General features: G+C 43.1%; 2 protein-coding genes across 4 annotated transcripts in view; both read left to right on the top strand.

Annotated features, from left to right (window-relative positions):
- The first annotated feature begins 4,172 nt into the window (after positions 1–4,172).
- Positions 4,173–7,644, top strand: LOC112216574 (DNA topoisomerase 2-binding protein 1-like). 2 transcript variants are annotated; one of them, XM_024376561.2, is made up of 7 exons: positions 4,173–4,398; positions 4,775–4,902; positions 5,043–5,142; positions 5,518–5,681; positions 6,167–6,385; positions 6,626–6,772; positions 7,382–7,644. In XM_024376561.2, exons 2-7 carry the CDS (start codon positions 4,801–4,803, stop codon positions 7,487–7,489), a joined length of 840 nt encoding a protein of 279 aa, XP_024232329.1. In that variant the 5' UTR covers positions 4,173–4,398; positions 4,775–4,800; the 3' UTR covers positions 7,490–7,644. The 2 variants fall into 2 exon arrangements, with proteins under 2 accessions (XP_024232329.1, XP_024232328.1); XM_024376560.2 differs by having other exon boundaries at positions 7,363–7,644.
- Positions 7,645–9,350: 1,706 nt separating this feature from the next.
- The window catches only part of LOC112215700 (transmembrane protein 108), a 102,026-nt gene continuing 92,541 nt past the window's right edge, over positions 9,351–18,835 (top strand). Inside the window, exon 1 of one of the 2 annotated variants that reach the window (XM_024374981.2) lies at positions 9,351–9,986. The gene's annotated coding sequence lies outside the window, so the exon portion shown is untranslated. The remainder of the gene's footprint in view (positions 9,987–18,835) is intronic. The other variant, XM_024374984.2, reaches the window with a different exon arrangement.

Genomic DNA, 18,835 nt, shown 5'->3' with positions numbered 1-18,835 from the left:
GAACCCCAGTCTCCCGCGTGCCCGCTTGACACAGGGATTCTTTAGCTAAATAGCCAAGTACTGTAGCCTACTCCCTACCATCACGTTGTACAGGGCCATATTTTCCGTTCCATCCTAACGGACTCTGAGTTTTTTTGTTTTTCTTGGAATAGAAACACCATAATATTAATTAAGCAACATTTCTTAACTTGTTATGGCTGCAATCCCCCTATTGGGATAAGTGTCATCAACAACCACTGAATAGCATAGCGCTACATTCAATAAATATTACTACAAATATTTATATTCATGAAATCACAAGTGCAATACAGGAAAACACAGCTTAGCCTTTTGTTAACAACGTTTACATCACCGTATCTCCACGGTACATAGTTGCCATTACTCTCAGGACCGGTCCAACAGAGCACCGTAATAACAAGTATAGGAATACTTTAAACATGAACTTAACAATCTCCCACTTTTCTTTTTAGACAAATAAAGCATCAACAAATAGTTAAATATCCAAGTGTTATTCAAGTCCCCATTACAAATAGGTCATGTGACAATGGCACCATTACTGATAGCCTTTAGGAGCACAAGTGCGGATGCAAATGTTTTTTTGTCAGTCAGCTTGCAGTTCTTTTGTGGCCGACCACAGAATCCGCTGGAGCCTGAATAAGTTCCTTGATGCTGCTAACCTCGAGACGAAGTCTTTTCTCTGTGACAGTCTTGGTTGACTTGACAGCATCAACTAGGGAGTAGTTGTCAGTGACACATTACAGGTACAATGTGCTGTTTTGCCTCAACAGTGGTAAGTTTTGAGAACAGAGTTACCAGAAACATGAACTCATCAACATGACAGGCAAATACTCCAGTCACATTGCAGTCTTGATCAAGCCAATAGAAGGCGGCAGGATCCACTTGTGACATTTTGCCACCTGTACTCAGCATTGTTGCCTTGACTTTGTTGTACCAGTAGAGTGATGCAGTTGTGAGGCCATACACACACTTTCTTAGTTTCTACAGTGTTCCTTAGCTTCAGGCGGAGGTTGAATGTTACAGAGCTGTCCCTTGACAGCTCTGTAACCTGCAGAAATGCAGATTTGATGTCCATTGAATGAAGTGAAAAAGATTCTGGCAGATCACTGTCAGCAGCAATCTGAGTGACTCTGCGCATGTCGGTGAATCTTTTGGGAGTTATTTAGTAGCCAGCTCCTCTTAACCACTAGATGTGCTTTTGGCACTATTCCAGTTAAGGATTGTTTTCTTAGGGCTATGCCCCTTTTTTCTCAACTTCCTGCCTGAATGACGTGCCCAAAGTTTACTGCCTGTAACTCAGGCCCTTGAAGCCAGGATATGCATATAATTGGTACCATTGGAAAGAAAACACTTTGAAGTTTAATGTTAAAATAATGTACAAGAATATAACTCAATAGATATGGTAGGAGAAAATCCAAAGAAAAACCAGCCAGAATTTTTTTTTTTTTTTGTGAGACCATCCTCTTAGAAATGCAAGAGAAAGGTCATATTGAAAATATGGATGCAATTCCTATGGCTTCCAGGGTGTCAGCAGTCTATGTTCAAGGTATCAGGCTTGTAACTTCAAAAATGAATAAGAAATTACAGTTTTAGTAGAAGGACACAGTCTTGGAAATTTGTTTGCGCGTGCCATGAAGACATTTACGCACCTGCTAAAATCGGTTTCCTATTGAACATACTTCTTTCCTGAAGAAATATTATAGTGTGATTACATTTTAGGATATGTGAGAGGAGTAAATAGTAATGTATTTTGACTTGTTGAAACAACGTTTAGGGGTAGATTTTCGGATTCCTTTCTCTGCATGTTGAACGAGTGGATTACTCAAATCGATGGCACCAAACTAAACTGACTTTTTGGGAAATAAAGAAGGATTTTATCTAACAAAACGACACTAGCTGGGACCCTTTTGGATGACAAATCAGAGGAAGATTTTCAAAAAGTAAGTGACTATTTAATCGTTATTTGTTAATGTATGAAACCTGTGCAGGTGGAAAAATATTTTGATGTGGTGCACCGTCCTCAAACAATTACATGGCATGTTTTCGCTGTAATAGCTACTGTAAATCGGACAGTGCAGTTATATTAACAAGAATTTAAGCTTTCAGCCGATATAAGACACTTGTACGTACCTAAATGTTTAAAATCCATAGTATTTATGATTATTTATTTGAATTATGTGCTCTCCAGTTTCACCGGAAGTTGTCCCACTAGCGGGAAACCGATCCTTTTAAGGGTACACATTAGAGGTCGACCGATTATGATTTTTCAACGCCGATACCGATTTATCGGCCGATTTAAAATTATTATTATTTTTTTAAATAAAAATGTATTTGTAATAATGACAATTACAACAATACTGAATTAACACTTATTTTAACTTAATATAATACATCAATAAAATCAATTTAGACTCAAGTAGATAATGAAACATGTTCAATTTGGTTTAAATAATGCAAAACCAAAGTGTTGTAGAAGAATGTAAAAGTGCAATATGTGCTATGTAAGAAAGCTAACGTTTCAGTTCCTTGCTCAGAACATGAGAACATATGAAAGCTGGTGGTTCCTTTTAACATGAGTCTTCAATATTCCCAGGTAAGAAGTTTTAGGTTGTAGTTATTATAGGACTATTTCCCTCTATACCATTTGTATTTCATTAACCTTTGACTATTGGATGTTCTTATAGGCACTTTAGTATTGCCACTGTAACAGTATAGCTTCCGTCCCCCTCCTCGCTCCTCCCTGGGCTCGAACCAGCAACACAACGACAACAGCCACCACATCGAAGCATCGTTACCCATGCAGGGCAAGGGAAACAACCACACCAAGGCTCAGAGCGAGTGAAGTTTGAAACGCTATTAGCGCACACTAACTAGCCAGCCATTTCACTTCGGTCACACCAGCCTCATCTCGGGAGTTGATAGGTTTGAAGTCATAAACAGCGCAATGCTTGACGCACAACGAAAGCTGCTGGCAAAACACACAAGTGCTGTTTGAATTAATGTTTACGCGCCTGCTTCTGCCTACCACCGCTCAGTCAGATACTTAGATGCTTGTATGCTCAGTCAGATTATATGCAACACAGGACACGCTAGATAATATCTAGTAATATCATCAACCATGTGTAGTTAACTAGTTATTATGATTGATTGTTTTTTATAAGTTAAGTTTAATGCTAGCTAGCAACTTACCTTGGCTTACTGCATTTGCGTAACAGGCAGTCTCCTTGTGGAGTGCAACGAGAGAGAGGCAGGTCGTTATTGCATTGGACTAGTTAACTGTAAGGTTGCAAGATTGGATCCCCTGAGCTGACAAGGTGAAAATCTCTTTCTGCCCCTGAACAAGGCAGTTAACCCACCGTTCCTAGGCCGTCATTGAAAATAAGAATGTGTTGTTAACTGACTTGCCAAGTTAAATAAAGATGAAATAAAGGTGTAAAAAAAAAAATAGGCAAATCGGCGCCCAAAATACCGATTTCCGAGTGTTATAAAAACTTGAAATCGGCCCTAAATAATTGGCCATTCCGATTAATCGGTCGACCTCTGGTGGACGCATTGTTGGCGGAGTGCGCAACCTATGCTACACTTGTGAGAAACAAGTTTTGGTTTATTTAATTCCATTTACTAGTTCAGTCAATGTAGTCATTGTCTGGAACGCTTCTGTCAATGTTGAGTAAGGACGCGCATCGAAGTAGGCCTATATTGGGTACCTGGCCTGCACACAAATTAATGTGCCCATTTGGTGATCTGATATTATTTCTGATTGGCTTAATGCACCACCACCACCTGTGGAGCTTCTCAAAGTAATGTTTTTTTCACCTCAAACAGGTTTTTACATCCAATTTGTTCTTAACAGACTTGCCTAGTTAAATAAAGGTAAATAATAATAATTAAGAATTACAATAGTTCCTCAATGAGTTTGAAAAATCTTTCCAGCGCTCTCCCTTTCGATAACGGGGCGGCAGGGTATCCTAATGGTTAGAGTGTTGGACTAGTAACCGGAAGGTTGCGAGTTCAAACCCACGAGCTGACAAGGTACAAATCTGTCGTTCTGCCCCTGAACAGGCAGTTAACCCACTGTTCCTAGGCCATCATTGAAAATGAGAATTTGTTCTTAACTGACTTGCCTGGTTAAATAAAGGTAAAATAAAATAAAATAACCACTCGGTGTGAAAGTGAAAAATGACATGCAGTAGAATCCAGTAGAAACATGGTAAAATAGGCTTATCAGTGCTTGACTTAAACTGAAATAGGTACTCATTTTGGATGCTGGTACTGTTTATATTTAGGTGCAGGAGTTCCACAATAAGTTTGAGCTAATATTCTACAAGAGGAACAGAAGCTCACCCATTGGAAATTTTGAGGTTCCGGTACACCGCTCTGGTGAGCTCCTACCCAAGTCAAGCACTGCTTCTTATCCCTTGTGCAAATGGCCTAAGGTTGTGTCTGTCCAGAGCTCACTGGCGGGAAACTGAGGGCCCAGAATATTTTATACAATGTTGCAAGTTCGTTTCAGACAGGCCATGTGTAGCCAATGTGATTTGATAAAATAAATATCCTATCAGGATATTTCTGACCTGCAGGCTGCAATGTTTTATTTGTTGGCTTTATGTAGACTATTTTTACATAGTTGGCAATGCTTTGTATCGTTTTCATTCAGATAGAATTTTAATTAACCACAAAACAAAGATTTTGAGATATGAAGACTATACTAAACTTTATACTAAACTTTCATTGACCTTTGACCCCTTCGATCCAGCTGTGTGTGATGTCACTGACCAGCAGATGGGTCAGAGGGTGATGACCCCGCTAGTGGAGGAGCCAGAGCCTGACCTCTTCACCCCTGCCTTCCCTCTCGCCAACTCTCCCGTGCCCCCAGAGCCACAGGTAACCACACACGCAGCCTCCCTCCCTCTTGTAAGGTGATATTATAAGTAAATGTTGATGTGTTGAATCGATACTCAACTGTGCAGTGGTGTAAAGTGATTGTGACAGTGATGGTAAAAGCTTCTTTGTTCTCTCCACAGACTGAGGAGAGTGAGGCGGAGAAGAAGCCTCCTCGATTCCAGCTCTCCTCCCTTATCCCCCAGGAGAGGATAGGCTACACCGCCCTCATAGACAAGCTGGGTGAGTCTCAATCCTCCACCCTCCTCCCTGTCTGTAACCACCTAACTGGATTGTATTTGCCCTGTTGTCTCTGTATTACATCTCAGTGGTCGGAAGTAGCCTCAACTCCTTGGTTGCATCTCAAATTGGCACGCTAATCCCTATAGAGTGCGCTACTTTTGACCACGGCCCATAGGATTCTGTTCAAAAGTAGTGCACTGAATATGGTGTCATTTGGGACACACCCCTGCATGTTTTGTCTGCAGTGGTCTGAAAACACTTGATTATTTCTTTCTCATCAGAGATGGTCTGTCATCTGTATCTATGTGTGTCCCCCTATTGCATTTGTGTGTCTGTCTGACTCTACATGTCTTTGTTCCTCTGGGGTCCCTGTAGGTGGTGTGGTGCTGGACAAGCAGTGCTTTGACCCCAGCTGCTCCCACATCATTGTGGGGACCCCTCTGAGGAATGAGAAGTACCTGGCAGCCATGGCCGTGGGGAAGTGGATCCTGCACCGCTCCTACCTGGAGGCATGTCGCTCCGTGGGACACTTCATCCAGGTCACGATCTGGCCGTTAGTGCATCAGACCACAACATGCCAATATTTCTTCCACATGCTTCTAGGCCCAGCTTGTTTTATTAAACCTTAATTTAACCAGGAAATCCCGATGAGGTCAGAAGACATATTTCACAAGGGAGACCTGGCCAAGAAGGACAACTCAGTAAAAAAAATAGTTTATTTATCTTGACTGTGTGTTCTTTTGACCATGTTGGACATTTATGAACATTATAACAGAACATCGCCAAGATGTTCAAATCTCCACCCGGCACAGCCAGAAGAGGACCGACCACCCCTCATAGCCTGGTTCCTCTCTAGGTTTCTTCCTAGGTTTTGGCCTTTCTAGGGAGTTTTTCCTAGCCACCGTGCTTCTACACCTGCATTACTTGAGGTTTGGGGTTTTAGGCTGGGTTTCTGTACAGCACTTTGATATATCAGCTGATGTAAGAAGGGCTATATAAATACATTTGATTTGATTTGTTCCAGGAGGATGAGTATGATTGGGGCAGAAGCTCCATCCTGAATGTGCTACCATCCTTCAGCTCCCAGCAGAAGAGGCTGGCGTTGGCCGCCATGCGCTGGAGGAGGAACCTGCAGGACCGCAATGACCAGGAGGGATCATTCAGCGGTTGGACCGTCATGCTGAACATCGACCAGACCAGAGAGTCAGGGTTTAGACGACTCCTGCAGTCTGGTGGAGCAAAGGTTCAAACAAAGCTCTTACTCTGTCATACTGTACCTCAATCTTCTCTTCGCTTACTGCGTCTTAGTATGGGTAAAACTAATAAGAAACTACTGCTTTTCAAGTGTCCGACTGCCCATCTCTTTCATACTTGCCTTTGTAGATATTGACACGTGTACACTTCTGAATGTCAATCCCATCCACCCTCTCTCCTAATCTCTCTTCTTCTGATCTTTATTTCCTCTCCCTTACCCACTCTCCAGGTTCTCCCCAGGTCCTCTCCATCTCTGTACAAGGGAACCACCCACCTGTTTGCAGAGTTCAGTCGGTTGAAGCCAGGAGACTTCCAGTTGGACGTGCCAGAGGCCAAATGCCTAAAGCCAGAGTTCATTGCAGACTACCTCATCCAGGTTAGTGGGACTGTAACTAAAATGCGAAACTGCCTCACAAAGAGACTGCGGAAGGCATTTTTTGTTGTCAGACTACTTTTTTGCAGTTTATATCAGTCATTTTGAGAAAGTCTAAAGTGAAACCTTGGTTAATGTTTGATCCATAAAGTGGGTACTTTCCTTCATTTAACAATACAATGTGTTCAAACTTTTCCATAAAATCCACCCCAGCCAGTGAATTAAAGGTTATCCATTTAACATTTCCACATGTAAATAGTGATAAATATCAATTACATACCAGTAGTAGCAAAATAATAGAAATCCACCCAGGTAAAACATGCTTATTAGAACGCTGCGTGACACTGCAAATGAGCTTTTTTTGTGTGTGTCTAGCTAGGCCGGTTGTTTTGTGTACAAGTTTTTCACGTCCTTGCAACAATATTTTTGGCAATTATGATAAAGTTAGAACCCATACTAAGCCATTTTAGCAGTTTCAGAAAAAACATGAAGGAATCGATATGATGGCTTAAATATAACATGTTGCTCCTTTAAGAAGAAATAAAATGATAGAAACTAAAACTCCTCTCTCATGAGTCTGTCATTTTAACCAGGAGCCTATTCCACCAATAGAGATGTACTATCTGCCTGAAGCTGCCCGATGTCTGCCAGCGGGCACAGATGCCAGCCGCGCCACACCCTCCCGCAAGCGCAAAGCATCAGGAGATTCCACAATGTTGAAGAAGACCTGCCTCAAGTAAAAACATTGTCATTTCGAGCTTTGGTGTCAACTAGTAAATTCCATCATTTTAGAAATGCCCCTGCAAGCCATTAATGATATGTCTGTAAATAAGATTTTTTTATTAGTTGTATGAAAATAAAATGTATTTGACAAGTGTTCGTGTCATAGTGATTGATTGGTGCTTTCTTCTGAGACAAATGTTCTCAACCGCTCAACACAGAGATGCACTGTCAATTTATGTCCTGTAGAGGGCACTCTACATTCGGCTTGCATAGTACCTGGAGTGAGTGTATTGTCCTTTCACAGCATCGCATGCTGTTCCATTCAGCTTTGCACCTCTGAGTTTACTGTGATGGAAAAAGCAGTAACATTCCTACTTTTTTTTCTCCCTTTTCTCATTGACAACGTGAGTCATTTCTGAGATCAATTCTACCTACAGTGATAATTGCATTGGTTCAGGATGTGTCACACCAGTGTCTCTTTGACCCATGCTGTCACACATCAGTTATCACTGTCATTAGGACACAATCACTGCTGGCACCAGCCTCGTTACTCATGGCATCCACTTACCACCTTACTGCTGCCATTGCCTCTCGAATCTATCATTGTTCATTTTGACATGATAGAACATTGGTCTCACGTATACTAGATTCCAAATATATCTCAATGTGTATACACAAAACAAGCTGACAAAGGCTACCCAAGGCAGAGGTCTACATACTGTGATGGAGAACAAAGAAAACCAATGGCAAAATGAGACATACCCAAATCAGAACCTACTACATGTGTTAGACTACTTATCCAAGAAATTGTACTGCTCTAGCAACAGCTGTGTCTCTCCCTTTCTGTAAACATCAGTTTTTTTTATTTTCTCACAATGGGAAGCCCAATTATATTCGTCTGTCCCAGGTCTGTTTCTGGAGGCACAGATAAGGGCTCTCTCCCCCTCCTCAACCTCACTGGCCATGGGTTGTCCCAAATGACACCCTATTCCCTACATAGTGCACTACTTTTGACCAGATCATACTCGAAGACTGATGCTGCTGGGGCTGAGGAACCAAATGACAAAGTCAGACCAGGGGAGAGCACAACATTCCCAAAACAATACCATGTTGCCTTGGTGATGATGGGAGCCTGAGGCAGTGGAAATGTGTACTGCCCATCTCCTTCCCCAATAAACATTGCAATAAGAGAAGCCTCCGTTCATAGTGAACTTAATTAATCCAAATATTGGTAGACTAGAGAGAGGGAGATGCATGGCCTATGATAAAAACCTTCCAAAGTGGGGTGTCTGCATATAGGTTGATAAAGCATTAAGGATAATGTAATTAAATTGAGTCAATTTGAATGTTTTTCTGTCAACACTTGATTTAATGGGGTAGCCAAGTAATCTATTTATTCTATTAGAGTAGGGGTGGTCAAACCTTTTTGTCTCGAGGGCCACATCAGGATTTTGAAATTCAAAAGGGCCGCATTTTTTGCGGGGCCTCGGCACTGCACCGCAGTGCTTGAAGTGTCACTACAGACCCGGGTTCGATCCCAGGCTACGACACGGAGACCCATGAGGCGGCGCACAATTGGCCCAGCGTCGTGCTGGTTAGGAGAGGGTTTGGCAGGCCAACATGTCCTTGTCCCAACGCGCTCTATTGCATGCACGGTGGCCAGGTGTACGGTGTTTCCTCCGACACATTGGTGCGGCTGGCTTCCGGGTTAAGCGGGTAGCGGCTTGGCTGGGTCGTGTGTCGGAGGACGCACGGCTCTCGACTTTCGCCTCTCCCCAGTCCGTACGGGAGTTGCAGCGATGGTACAGGACTGTAACAAACAATTGGATATCACGAAATTGGGGAGAAAAAAGGGCTACAAAAAAACCAGATACGGGTGTTAGAGGGTCTTGTTTCATTTGTCAATATGACAAATATATATGACCTTTTTAATATTGTTAGTGCTCCCCTGTCACTGGCCTCCAGGCAGGCTCTTTTCTTAACGGAACAATGAATACAATGAAACCGCCCCTAATCTGAGTAAGGACAACAACAAAAAAGATGTGCCTGCTGTTGCAACAATATGTCCTCATTAAAATTCCACCGCCATACTCGCGCCACGGAAACCCATGTCCTCTCGTGCTTGGGTGGCACTGAGTCTCTGCCCGCCTCGTGAATTTCTTGTGGACCGCGCGGTAGCTCAATCACATATGATGCTCGTACTGCTAGCCAAGCCTGTTGCCTCCACCGTGTGGTTATCCATCTACTATTGTCAGTGGTCCCAGGATTTGAGGAGATGCGCCCCCGCCGTCCTCCTATTGTGTTTCGCTTGAACAAACTGTATGGCTCCCCGGGGCAGCAGTGTTGAGCACGGTCGGATTGAACATGGAGTTCATGTGACATTCTGGTTCGGAACTGGCAATATGTGCTTGCGGCTTGTGTGACTGGAGTGGTGAGACAGCGGCTTTTTGGGATTCAGTTGTACTCGGAATTACCGACGCACCTTGTGTAATAGGTAAGCAAACTAATTTGTGTGGCACAGCACCTAGGCTCTATATTGTAGCATGTTTAGTGCTTTCGTGAGTCAATACCGATTTAAAATTGCCTATGCATCACTGGGTCACTAACCTAGCGTTTAGATGGAGCTACTCTGGCGTTTGTCAGTCTTACTACCGCGGTACAGTTTATTTCCGCGCGCGCTGGGTGCGCGATTGTCTGCGAGCCTTGAAGGTTCACATGAGTCTCCCTCTTTTATTAATAATGTCATCAATAGGGCAACTCTAATCAATTAATAACCCATTCCTCAGCTATTGATTACAGTTCACTGATGTGAGAGACCGGAGAATAACAACCTCGGTCATGTTTACTGAACCCTGAAACCGTATTAACCGCTAACAACACTTCATCAAACAGACTGTTTTACCACATGACCGCTATTTTCCATGTCACACTACATCCATTGTTGTAGTTGACTGGTTATAGAATGTGTTATTGGTGAGAACTATTGTGTATGTGAAACTGACACACGGACCAAAGATGGGACGGGGAAACCATTGAAACCAATGGGACAGTGAAGTTTTGCGTCCCTTAAAGTATATATTTTTTCTGTCTTGAGACCAGCAGGAACAGAGGGTATAATTAGGGTCACTCTATTAAAAAGTGCGACCATCACCTTCTCCCTCACACTGAAGACAGTCTTTTCAACTGGAAGCTTTGTTTCCTCAGCTACATTGAGGTAGTGTTGTACATACAGAATAACACGAAATGCTCTGAGACCAGGTTGAGTAAGTGTGTAGCAGGCCTAAATGAACCTACTGGACACCCTTAGCATTGTTATTGGAATGTTGGTCTTCAATTCTCCACATACCTCCCCTCCCCACTCTCTTTGTTCTGGGGACAATCATCCACTGCTGTGTGTACAATGGTGGGGGAGGGGCGGGGTCAATAAGGGGCATTGACATCTGTAGCTGACAGCTTCCTTGGGGTCTATTGACATGATGTATGTTTAGCTCAGAGACTGGTTAGTGAAACATAGGAAACACTAAGAATTAGAGGCATGGAGACCATTCACATCCATGGGACCAAGTAAACAAATTAACACGCATGGTGGCAGTCTCTTTCGAATCTAGCATAGATTGTCACCCATAACGAGTTTGCCACACATCTGAACTCAAAATAAAATTGTATTTGTCACATTTCATAGACAACAGGTGTAGACTAACAGTGAAATTCTTACTTACAGGTCCCTTTCCAACAATGCACAGTTAAAGATAAGATGTCAAAAATAGAAATAGTAACACGAGGAATAAATACACAGTGAATAACAATTTCAAATAACATGGCTATATATAGGGAGTATCAGTACTGAGTCTGTGCAGGGGTACAAGGTAATTGAAATAGCTATGTACTGTACATAAAGGTAGGGGTAAAGTGATTAGGCAACAGGATAGATAATAGAGAGTAGCAGAAGCGTATGTGGTGAGTGTGAAAGCGCGTGTGTGTGTGGCGTCTATGCATGTGTGTGGGTGGGTATTTGTATTTATTATGGCGTCCAGCAAAATTAAGGTAGTTTATACAATTTTAAAACATTATAATACATTCACAGATTTCAAAACACACTGTGTGCCCTCAGGTCTCTACTCCACCACTACCACATATCTACAGTACTAAATCCATGTGTATGTATAGTGCGTATGTTGTGTGTGTGTATGCATGTGTCTGTTCCAATGTTTGTGTTGCTTCACAGTCCCCGCTGTTCCATAAGTTGTTTTTTATCAGTTTTTAAAAATCTAATTTTACTGCTGCATCAGTTACTTGATGTAGTCATGGCTGTATGTAGTACAGTGTACTGTATGCCTCCCATAGTCTGTTCTGGACTTGGGGACTGTGAAGAGACCTCTTGTGGCATGTTTTGTGGGGTATGCATGGGTGTCCGAGCTGTGTGCCAGTAGTTTAGACAGACAGCTCTGTACATTCAACATCTCATAAATAAAAGTAGTGATGAAGTCAATCTCTCCTCCACTTTCAGCTAGGAGAGATTGACATGCATATTATTAATATTAGCACTCTGTGTACATCCAAGGGCCAGCCGTGCTGCCCAGTTCTGTGCCAATTGCAAAGTCCCTTTTTTGTGGCACCTGACCACACGACTGAACAGTAGTCAAGGTGTGACAAAACTAGGGCCTGTAGGACCTACCTTGTTGATAGTGTTGTTAAGAAGGCAGAGTATCGCTTTATTATAGACAGACTTCTCCCCATCTTAGCTACTACTGCATCAATATGTTTTGACCATGACAGTTCACAATTTAGTGTTACTGCAAGCAGTTTAGTCATCTCAACTTGCTCAATTTCCTTGTTATTTATTACATGATTTAGTTGAGGTTTAGCGTTTAGTGAGTGTTTTTTTCCAAATACAATGCTTTTAGTTTTAGAAATATTTAGGGCTAACTTATTCCTTGCCACTCACTCTGAAACTAACTCACTCTGAAACTAACTTTTTGTTGAGTGTTGAAGTAATTTCAGTCGCTGTAGTAGCTGACGTGTATAGTGAGTCATCCGCATACATAGAAACTCTGGCTGTACTCAGTCAGTGGCATGTCGTTTGAAAAAATTGAAAAAAGCAAGGGGCCTAAACAGCTACCCTGGGGAATTCCTGATTCTAACTGGATTCTATTTGATAGGTTTCCATTAAAGAACACCCTCTGTGTTCTGTTAGACAAGTAACTCTTTATCCACATTATAGCAGGGGGTGTAAAGCCATAACACAAGTTTTTCCAGCAGCAGACTATGATCAACAATGTCAAAAGCTGCACTGAAGTCTAACAAGATAGCCCCCACAATAATTGTATCATCAAGTGCTGTGCTTGTTGAGTGTCCTTCCCTATAAGCATGCTGAAATTCTGTTGTATTGTATCTGGTCAAACACAATTTTCGGCAGAAGTTTACTAAGGGTTGGTAACAGGCTGATTGATTGGCTATTTGAGCCAGTAAAGGGGGCTTTACTATTCTTGGGTAGCGGAATGACTTTAGCTTCCCTCCAGGCCTGAGGGCACACGCTCTCTAGTAGGCTTAAATTAAAGATGTGGCAAATAGGAGTGTCAATATCGTCTTCTATTATCCCCAGTAATTTTCCATCTATATTGACAGACCCTGGTGGCCTGTCATTGGTGATAGACAACAATAATTTTTCACCTCTTCCACACTGACATTACGGAATTCAAAAGTACAATTCTTGTCTTTTCATAATTTGGTCCGATATACTTGGATGTATAGTGTCAGCGTTTGTTGCTGGCATGTCATCCATAAGTCTGCTTATCTTGCCAATGAACAAGTCATTAAAGTAGTTTGCAATATCAGTAGGCTTTGTGATGAATGAGCCATCTGATTCAATAAATGAAGGAGCCGAGTTGGCTTTTTTTCCAAAAATGTAATTTAAGGTGCCCCCAAAGCTTTTACTATCATTCTTTATATAATTTACCTTTGTTTCATAGTTTATTTAGTTTAGTCACATGATTTCTTAATTTGCAGTACGTTTGACAATCAGTTGGGCTGCCAGACTTAATTGCCATACCTTTTGCCTCATCACTTTCAACCATACAATTTTTCAATTCCTCATCAATCAAAGGGGTTTCAACAGTTTTTACAGTCATTTTCTTAATGGGTGTGCTTATTAGTAACTGGAATAAGTAGTTTCATAAAATGTGTCAAGTGCAGCGTCTGGTTGCTCCTTATTACACACCACGGACCAGCAAATATTCTTTACATTATCAACATATGAATCACTACAAAACTTCTTGTATAACCTCTTATACACTATTAGGCCCAGCCTTTGGAACTTTAGTTTTCCTAGATGTGGCTATTTATATTGTGATCACTACATCCTATGGATTTGGATACTGCTTTAACGCAAATATCTGCAGCGTTAGTAAAAATGTGATCAATACATGTTGATGATTTAACTCCTGTGCTGTTTGTAACTACCCTGGTAGGTTGACTGACAACCTGATCCAGGTTGCAGGCACTGGTTACAGTTTGAAGGGTTTTCCTGAGTGGGCAACAACCTCCCCCTTAACGTCAGTAAGACAAAGGAGCTGATCATTGACTACAGGAAACGGAGGACCGAGCATGCCCCCATTCCCATTGACAGGGCTGTAGTGGAGCACACAAATCATCAAGGAACCCACCAGGTACAACCCTAAATCTATAAACAAGGGCACCCTCATAGACGTCATCCTGACCAACTGGCCCTCCAAATACACCTCCGCTGTCTTCAATCAGGATCTCAGCAATCACTGCCTCATTGCCTGTATCCGCTACGGGTCCGCAGTTAAACGACCACCCCTAATCACTGTCAAACGCTCCCTAAAACACTTCTGCGAGCAGGCCTTTCTAATTGACCTGGCCCGGGTATCCCGGAAGGATATTGACCTCATCCCGTCAGTTGAGGATGCCTGGTCATTCTTTAAAAGTAACTTCCTCACCATCTTAGATAAGCATGCTCCATTCAAAATATGCAGAACTAATAACAGATATAGCCCCTTGTTCACTTACTGCCCTCGACCAGCACAAAAACATCCTGTGGCGGACTGCAATAGCATCGAATAGTCCCCACAATATGCAACTGTTCAGGGAAGTCAGGAACCAATACACGCAGTCAGTCAGGAAAGCAAAGGCCAGCTTTTTCAAGCAGAAATTTGCATCCTGTAGCTCTAACTCCAAAAAGTTCTGGGACACTTTAAAGTCCATGGAGAACAAGAGCACCTCCTCCCAGCTGCCCACTGCACTGAGGCTAGGTAACACGGTCACCACCGATAAATCCATGATAATTGAAAACTTCAACAAGCATTTCTCAACGGCTGGCCATGCCTTCCTCCTGGCTACTCCAACCTCGGCCTACAGCTCCGCCCCCCCGCAGCTACTCCCAAGCCTCCCCAGCTTCTCCTTTACCCAAATCTAGATAGCAGATGTTCTGAAAGAGCTGCAAAACCTGGACCCGTATAAATCAGCTGGGCTTGACAATCTGGACCCTCTATTTCTGAAACTATCTGCCGCCATTGTCGCAACCCCCTATTACCAGCCTGTTCAACCTCTCTTTCATATCGTCTGAGATCCCCAAGGACTGGAAAGCTGCCGTGGTCATCCCCCTCTTCAAAGGGGAAGACACCCTGGACCCAAACTGTTATAGACCTATATCCATCCTGCCCTGCCTATCTAAGGTCTTCGAAAGCCAAGTCAACAAACAGATCACTGACCATCTCGAATCCCACCGTACCTTCTCCGCTGTGCAATCTAGTTTCCAAGCCGGTCACGGGTGCACCTCAGCCACGCTCAAGGTACTAAACGATATCATAACCGCCATCGATAAAAGACAGTACTGTGCAGCCGTCTTCATCGACCTGGCCAAGGCTTTCGACTCTGTCAATCACCATATTCTTATCGGCAGACTCAGTAGCCTCGGTTTTTCTAATGACTGCCTTGCCTGGTTCACCAACTACTTTGCAGACAGAGTTCAGTGTGTCAAATCGGAGGGCATGTTGTCCGGTCCTCTGGCAGTCTCTATGGGGGTGCCACAGGGTTCAATTCTCGGGCCGACTCTTTTCTCTCTTTATATCAATGATGTTGCTCTTGCTGCGGGCGATTCCCTGATCCACCTCTACGCAGACGACACCATTCTGTATACTTCCGGCCCGTCCTTGGACACTGTGCTATCTAACCTCCAAACGAGCTTCAATGCCTACAACACTCCTTCCGTGGCCTCCAACTGCTCTTAAATGCTAGTAAAACCAAATGCATGCTTTTCAACCGTTCGCTGCCTGCACCCGCACGCCCGACTAGCATCACCACCCTGGATGGTTCCGACCTAGAATATGTGGACATCTATAAGTACCTAGGTGTCTCGCTAGACTGTAAGCTCTCCTTCCAGACTCATCATCTCCAATCTAAAATCAAATCTAGAATCGGCTTTCTATTCCGCAACAAAGCCTCCTTCACTCACGCCGCCAAACTTACCCTAGTAAAACTGACTATCCTACCGATCCTCGACTTCGGTGATGTCATCTACAAAATAGCTTCCAATACTCTGCCCAGCAAACTGGATGCAGTTTATCACAGTGCCATCCATTTTGTTACTAAAGCACCTTATACCACCCACCACTGTGACCTGTATGCTCTAGTCGGCTGGCCCTCACTACATATTCGTCGCCAGACCCACTGGCTCCAGGTCATCTACAAGTCCATGCTAGGTAAAGCTCCGCCTTATCTCAGTTCACTGGTCACGATGGCAACACCCACCCGTAGCACGCGCATCTCACTGATCATCCCTAAAGCCAACACCTCATTTGGCCGCCTTTCGTTCCAGTTCTCTGCTGCCTGTGACTGGAACGAATTGCAAAAATCGCTGAAGTTGGAGACTTTTATCTCCCTCACCAACTTCAAACATCTGCTATCTGAGCAGCTAACCGATCGCTGCAGCTGTACATAGTCTATCGGTAAATAGCCCACCCAATTTTACCTACCTCATCCCCATACTGTTTATATTTATTTACTTTTATCTACTTTTTTGCTCTTTTGCACACCAATATCTCTACCTGTACATGACCATCTGAACATTTATCACTCCAGTGTTAATCTGCAAAATTGTAATTATTCGCCTACCTCGTCATGCCTTTTGCACACAATGTATATAGACTCTTTTTTTTCTACTGTGTTATTGACTTGTTAATTGTGTACTCCATGTGTAACTCTGTGTTGTCTGTTCACACTGCTATGCTTTATCTTGGCCAGGTCGCAGTTGCAAATGAGAACTTGTTCTCAACTAGCCTACCTGGTTAAATAAAGGTGGGGGGAAAAAGTAGTTAACTCGTGATTATGTGAAGATTGATGGTTTTTTTATAAGATAAGTTTAATGCTAGCTAGCAACTTACCTTGGCTCCTTGCAGCCACAAGGTACTTTTGACACTGAACTTGCGTAACAGGTGGTCAGCCTGCCACGCAGTTTCCTCATGGATTGCAATGTTTATTTTATTTCAACTTTTATTTAACCAGGTAGGCAAGTTGAGAACAAGTTCTCATTTACAATTGCGACTTGGCCAAGATAAAGTAAAGCAGTTCGACACATACAACGACACAGAGTTACACATGGAGTAAAACAAACATACAGTCAATAATACAGTAGAAACAAGTCTATATACGATGTGAGCAAATGAGGTGATAAGGGAGGTAAAGGCAAAAAAAGGCCATGGTGGCATGCTGGAATGGTAGATTTGCAGTGGAAGAATGTGCAAAGTAGAAATAAAAATAATGGGGTGCAAAGGAACAAAATAAAATGAATACAGTAGGGAAAGAGGTAGTTGTTTGGGCTAAATTATAGGTGGGCTATGTACAGGTGCAGTGATCTGTGAGCTGCTCTGACAGGGAGATAAGTGTTTCCAGTTTCAGAGATTTTTGTAGTTCGTTCCAGTCATTGGCAGCAGAGAACTGGAAGGAGAGGCGGCCAAAGAAAGAATTGGTTTTGGTTTTGGGGATGACCAGAGAGAGATACCTGGAGCCAGTGTTTTTTTATTTTACATTTTTTTAACCTTTATTTAACTAGGCAAGTCAGTTAAGAACACATTCTTATTTTCAATGATGGCCTAGGAACAGTGGGTTTAACTGCCTGTTCAGGGGCAGAACGACAGATTTGTACCTTGTCAGCTCGGGGATTTGAACTTGCAACCTTCCGGTTACTAGCCAAACGCTCAAACCACTAGGCTACCCTGCCGCCCCGGCTACCCTGCCGACGTTTGGCGATGAGTATGACGCGAGGACCAGCCAACGAGAGCGTACAGGTCGCAATGGTGGGTAGTATATGAGGCTTTGCTGACAAAACGGATGGCACTGCATCCAATTTGTTGAGCAGGGTATTGGAGGCTATTTTGTAAATGATATCGCCGAAGTCGAAGATTGGTAGGATGGTCAGTTTTACAAGGGTATGTTTGGCAGCATGAGTGAAGGATGCTTTGTTGCGAAATAGGAAGCCAATTCTAGATTTAACTTTGGATTGGAGATGTTTGATGTGGGCCTGGAAGGAGAGTTTGCAGTCTAACCAGACACCTAGGTATTTGTAGTTGTCCACGTATTCTAAGTCAGAGCCGTCCAGAGTAGTGATGTTGGGCAGGCGGGCTGGTGCAGGCAGGGATTGGTTGAAGAGCATGCATTTAGTTTTACTTGTATTTAAGAGCAATTGGAGGCCACAGAAGGTTGTTAACACAGTGTCCAAAGAAGGGCCAGAAGTATACAGAATGGTGTCGTCTGCGTAGAGGCGGATCAGAGACTCACCAGAGACTCATGTAATCGGCACCCAACAAGGACGATTACCAATTGTTATGAAAACTTGAAATCAGCCCTAATTAATCGTCATGGCCGATTAATCGGTCGACCTCTAGTTATAACATCTACCCGAAAAGACAGAAATGCAATGGGGGCGGTGTTGCGGTCTATATTCAGAACCACATTCCTGTAAAGCTTAGAGATGATCTAATGTTAAATACTTTTGAAGTAATATGGCTACAGGTTAATCTGCCTGACCTAAAGACCATTCTTGTGGGAAGCTGCTATAGACCACCAAGTGCTAACAGTCAGTATCTGGATAATTTGTGTGAAATGCTTGATAATGTATCATTATCAACAAGGAAGTATATTTTCTGGGTGAGACTAGGATATCCCTACCGGCCAAACCCTCCCTAACCCGGACGACGCTAGGCCAATTGTGCGTCGCCGCACGAACCTCCCGGTCACGACAGAGCCTGGGCGTGAACCCAGTCTCTCTGGTGGCACAGCTAGCAATGCAGTGCCCTAGACCACTGCGCCACCCGGGAGGCCCAAGGT

Source organism: Oncorhynchus tshawytscha, linkage group LG16 (genome assembly GCF_018296145.1).
Source record: "Oncorhynchus tshawytscha isolate Ot180627B linkage group LG16, Otsh_v2.0, whole genome shotgun sequence".
Classification (NCBI taxonomy): domain Eukaryota; kingdom Metazoa; phylum Chordata; class Actinopteri; order Salmoniformes; family Salmonidae; genus Oncorhynchus; species Oncorhynchus tshawytscha.
This window is presented reverse-complemented; position numbering and strand designations above follow the sequence as displayed.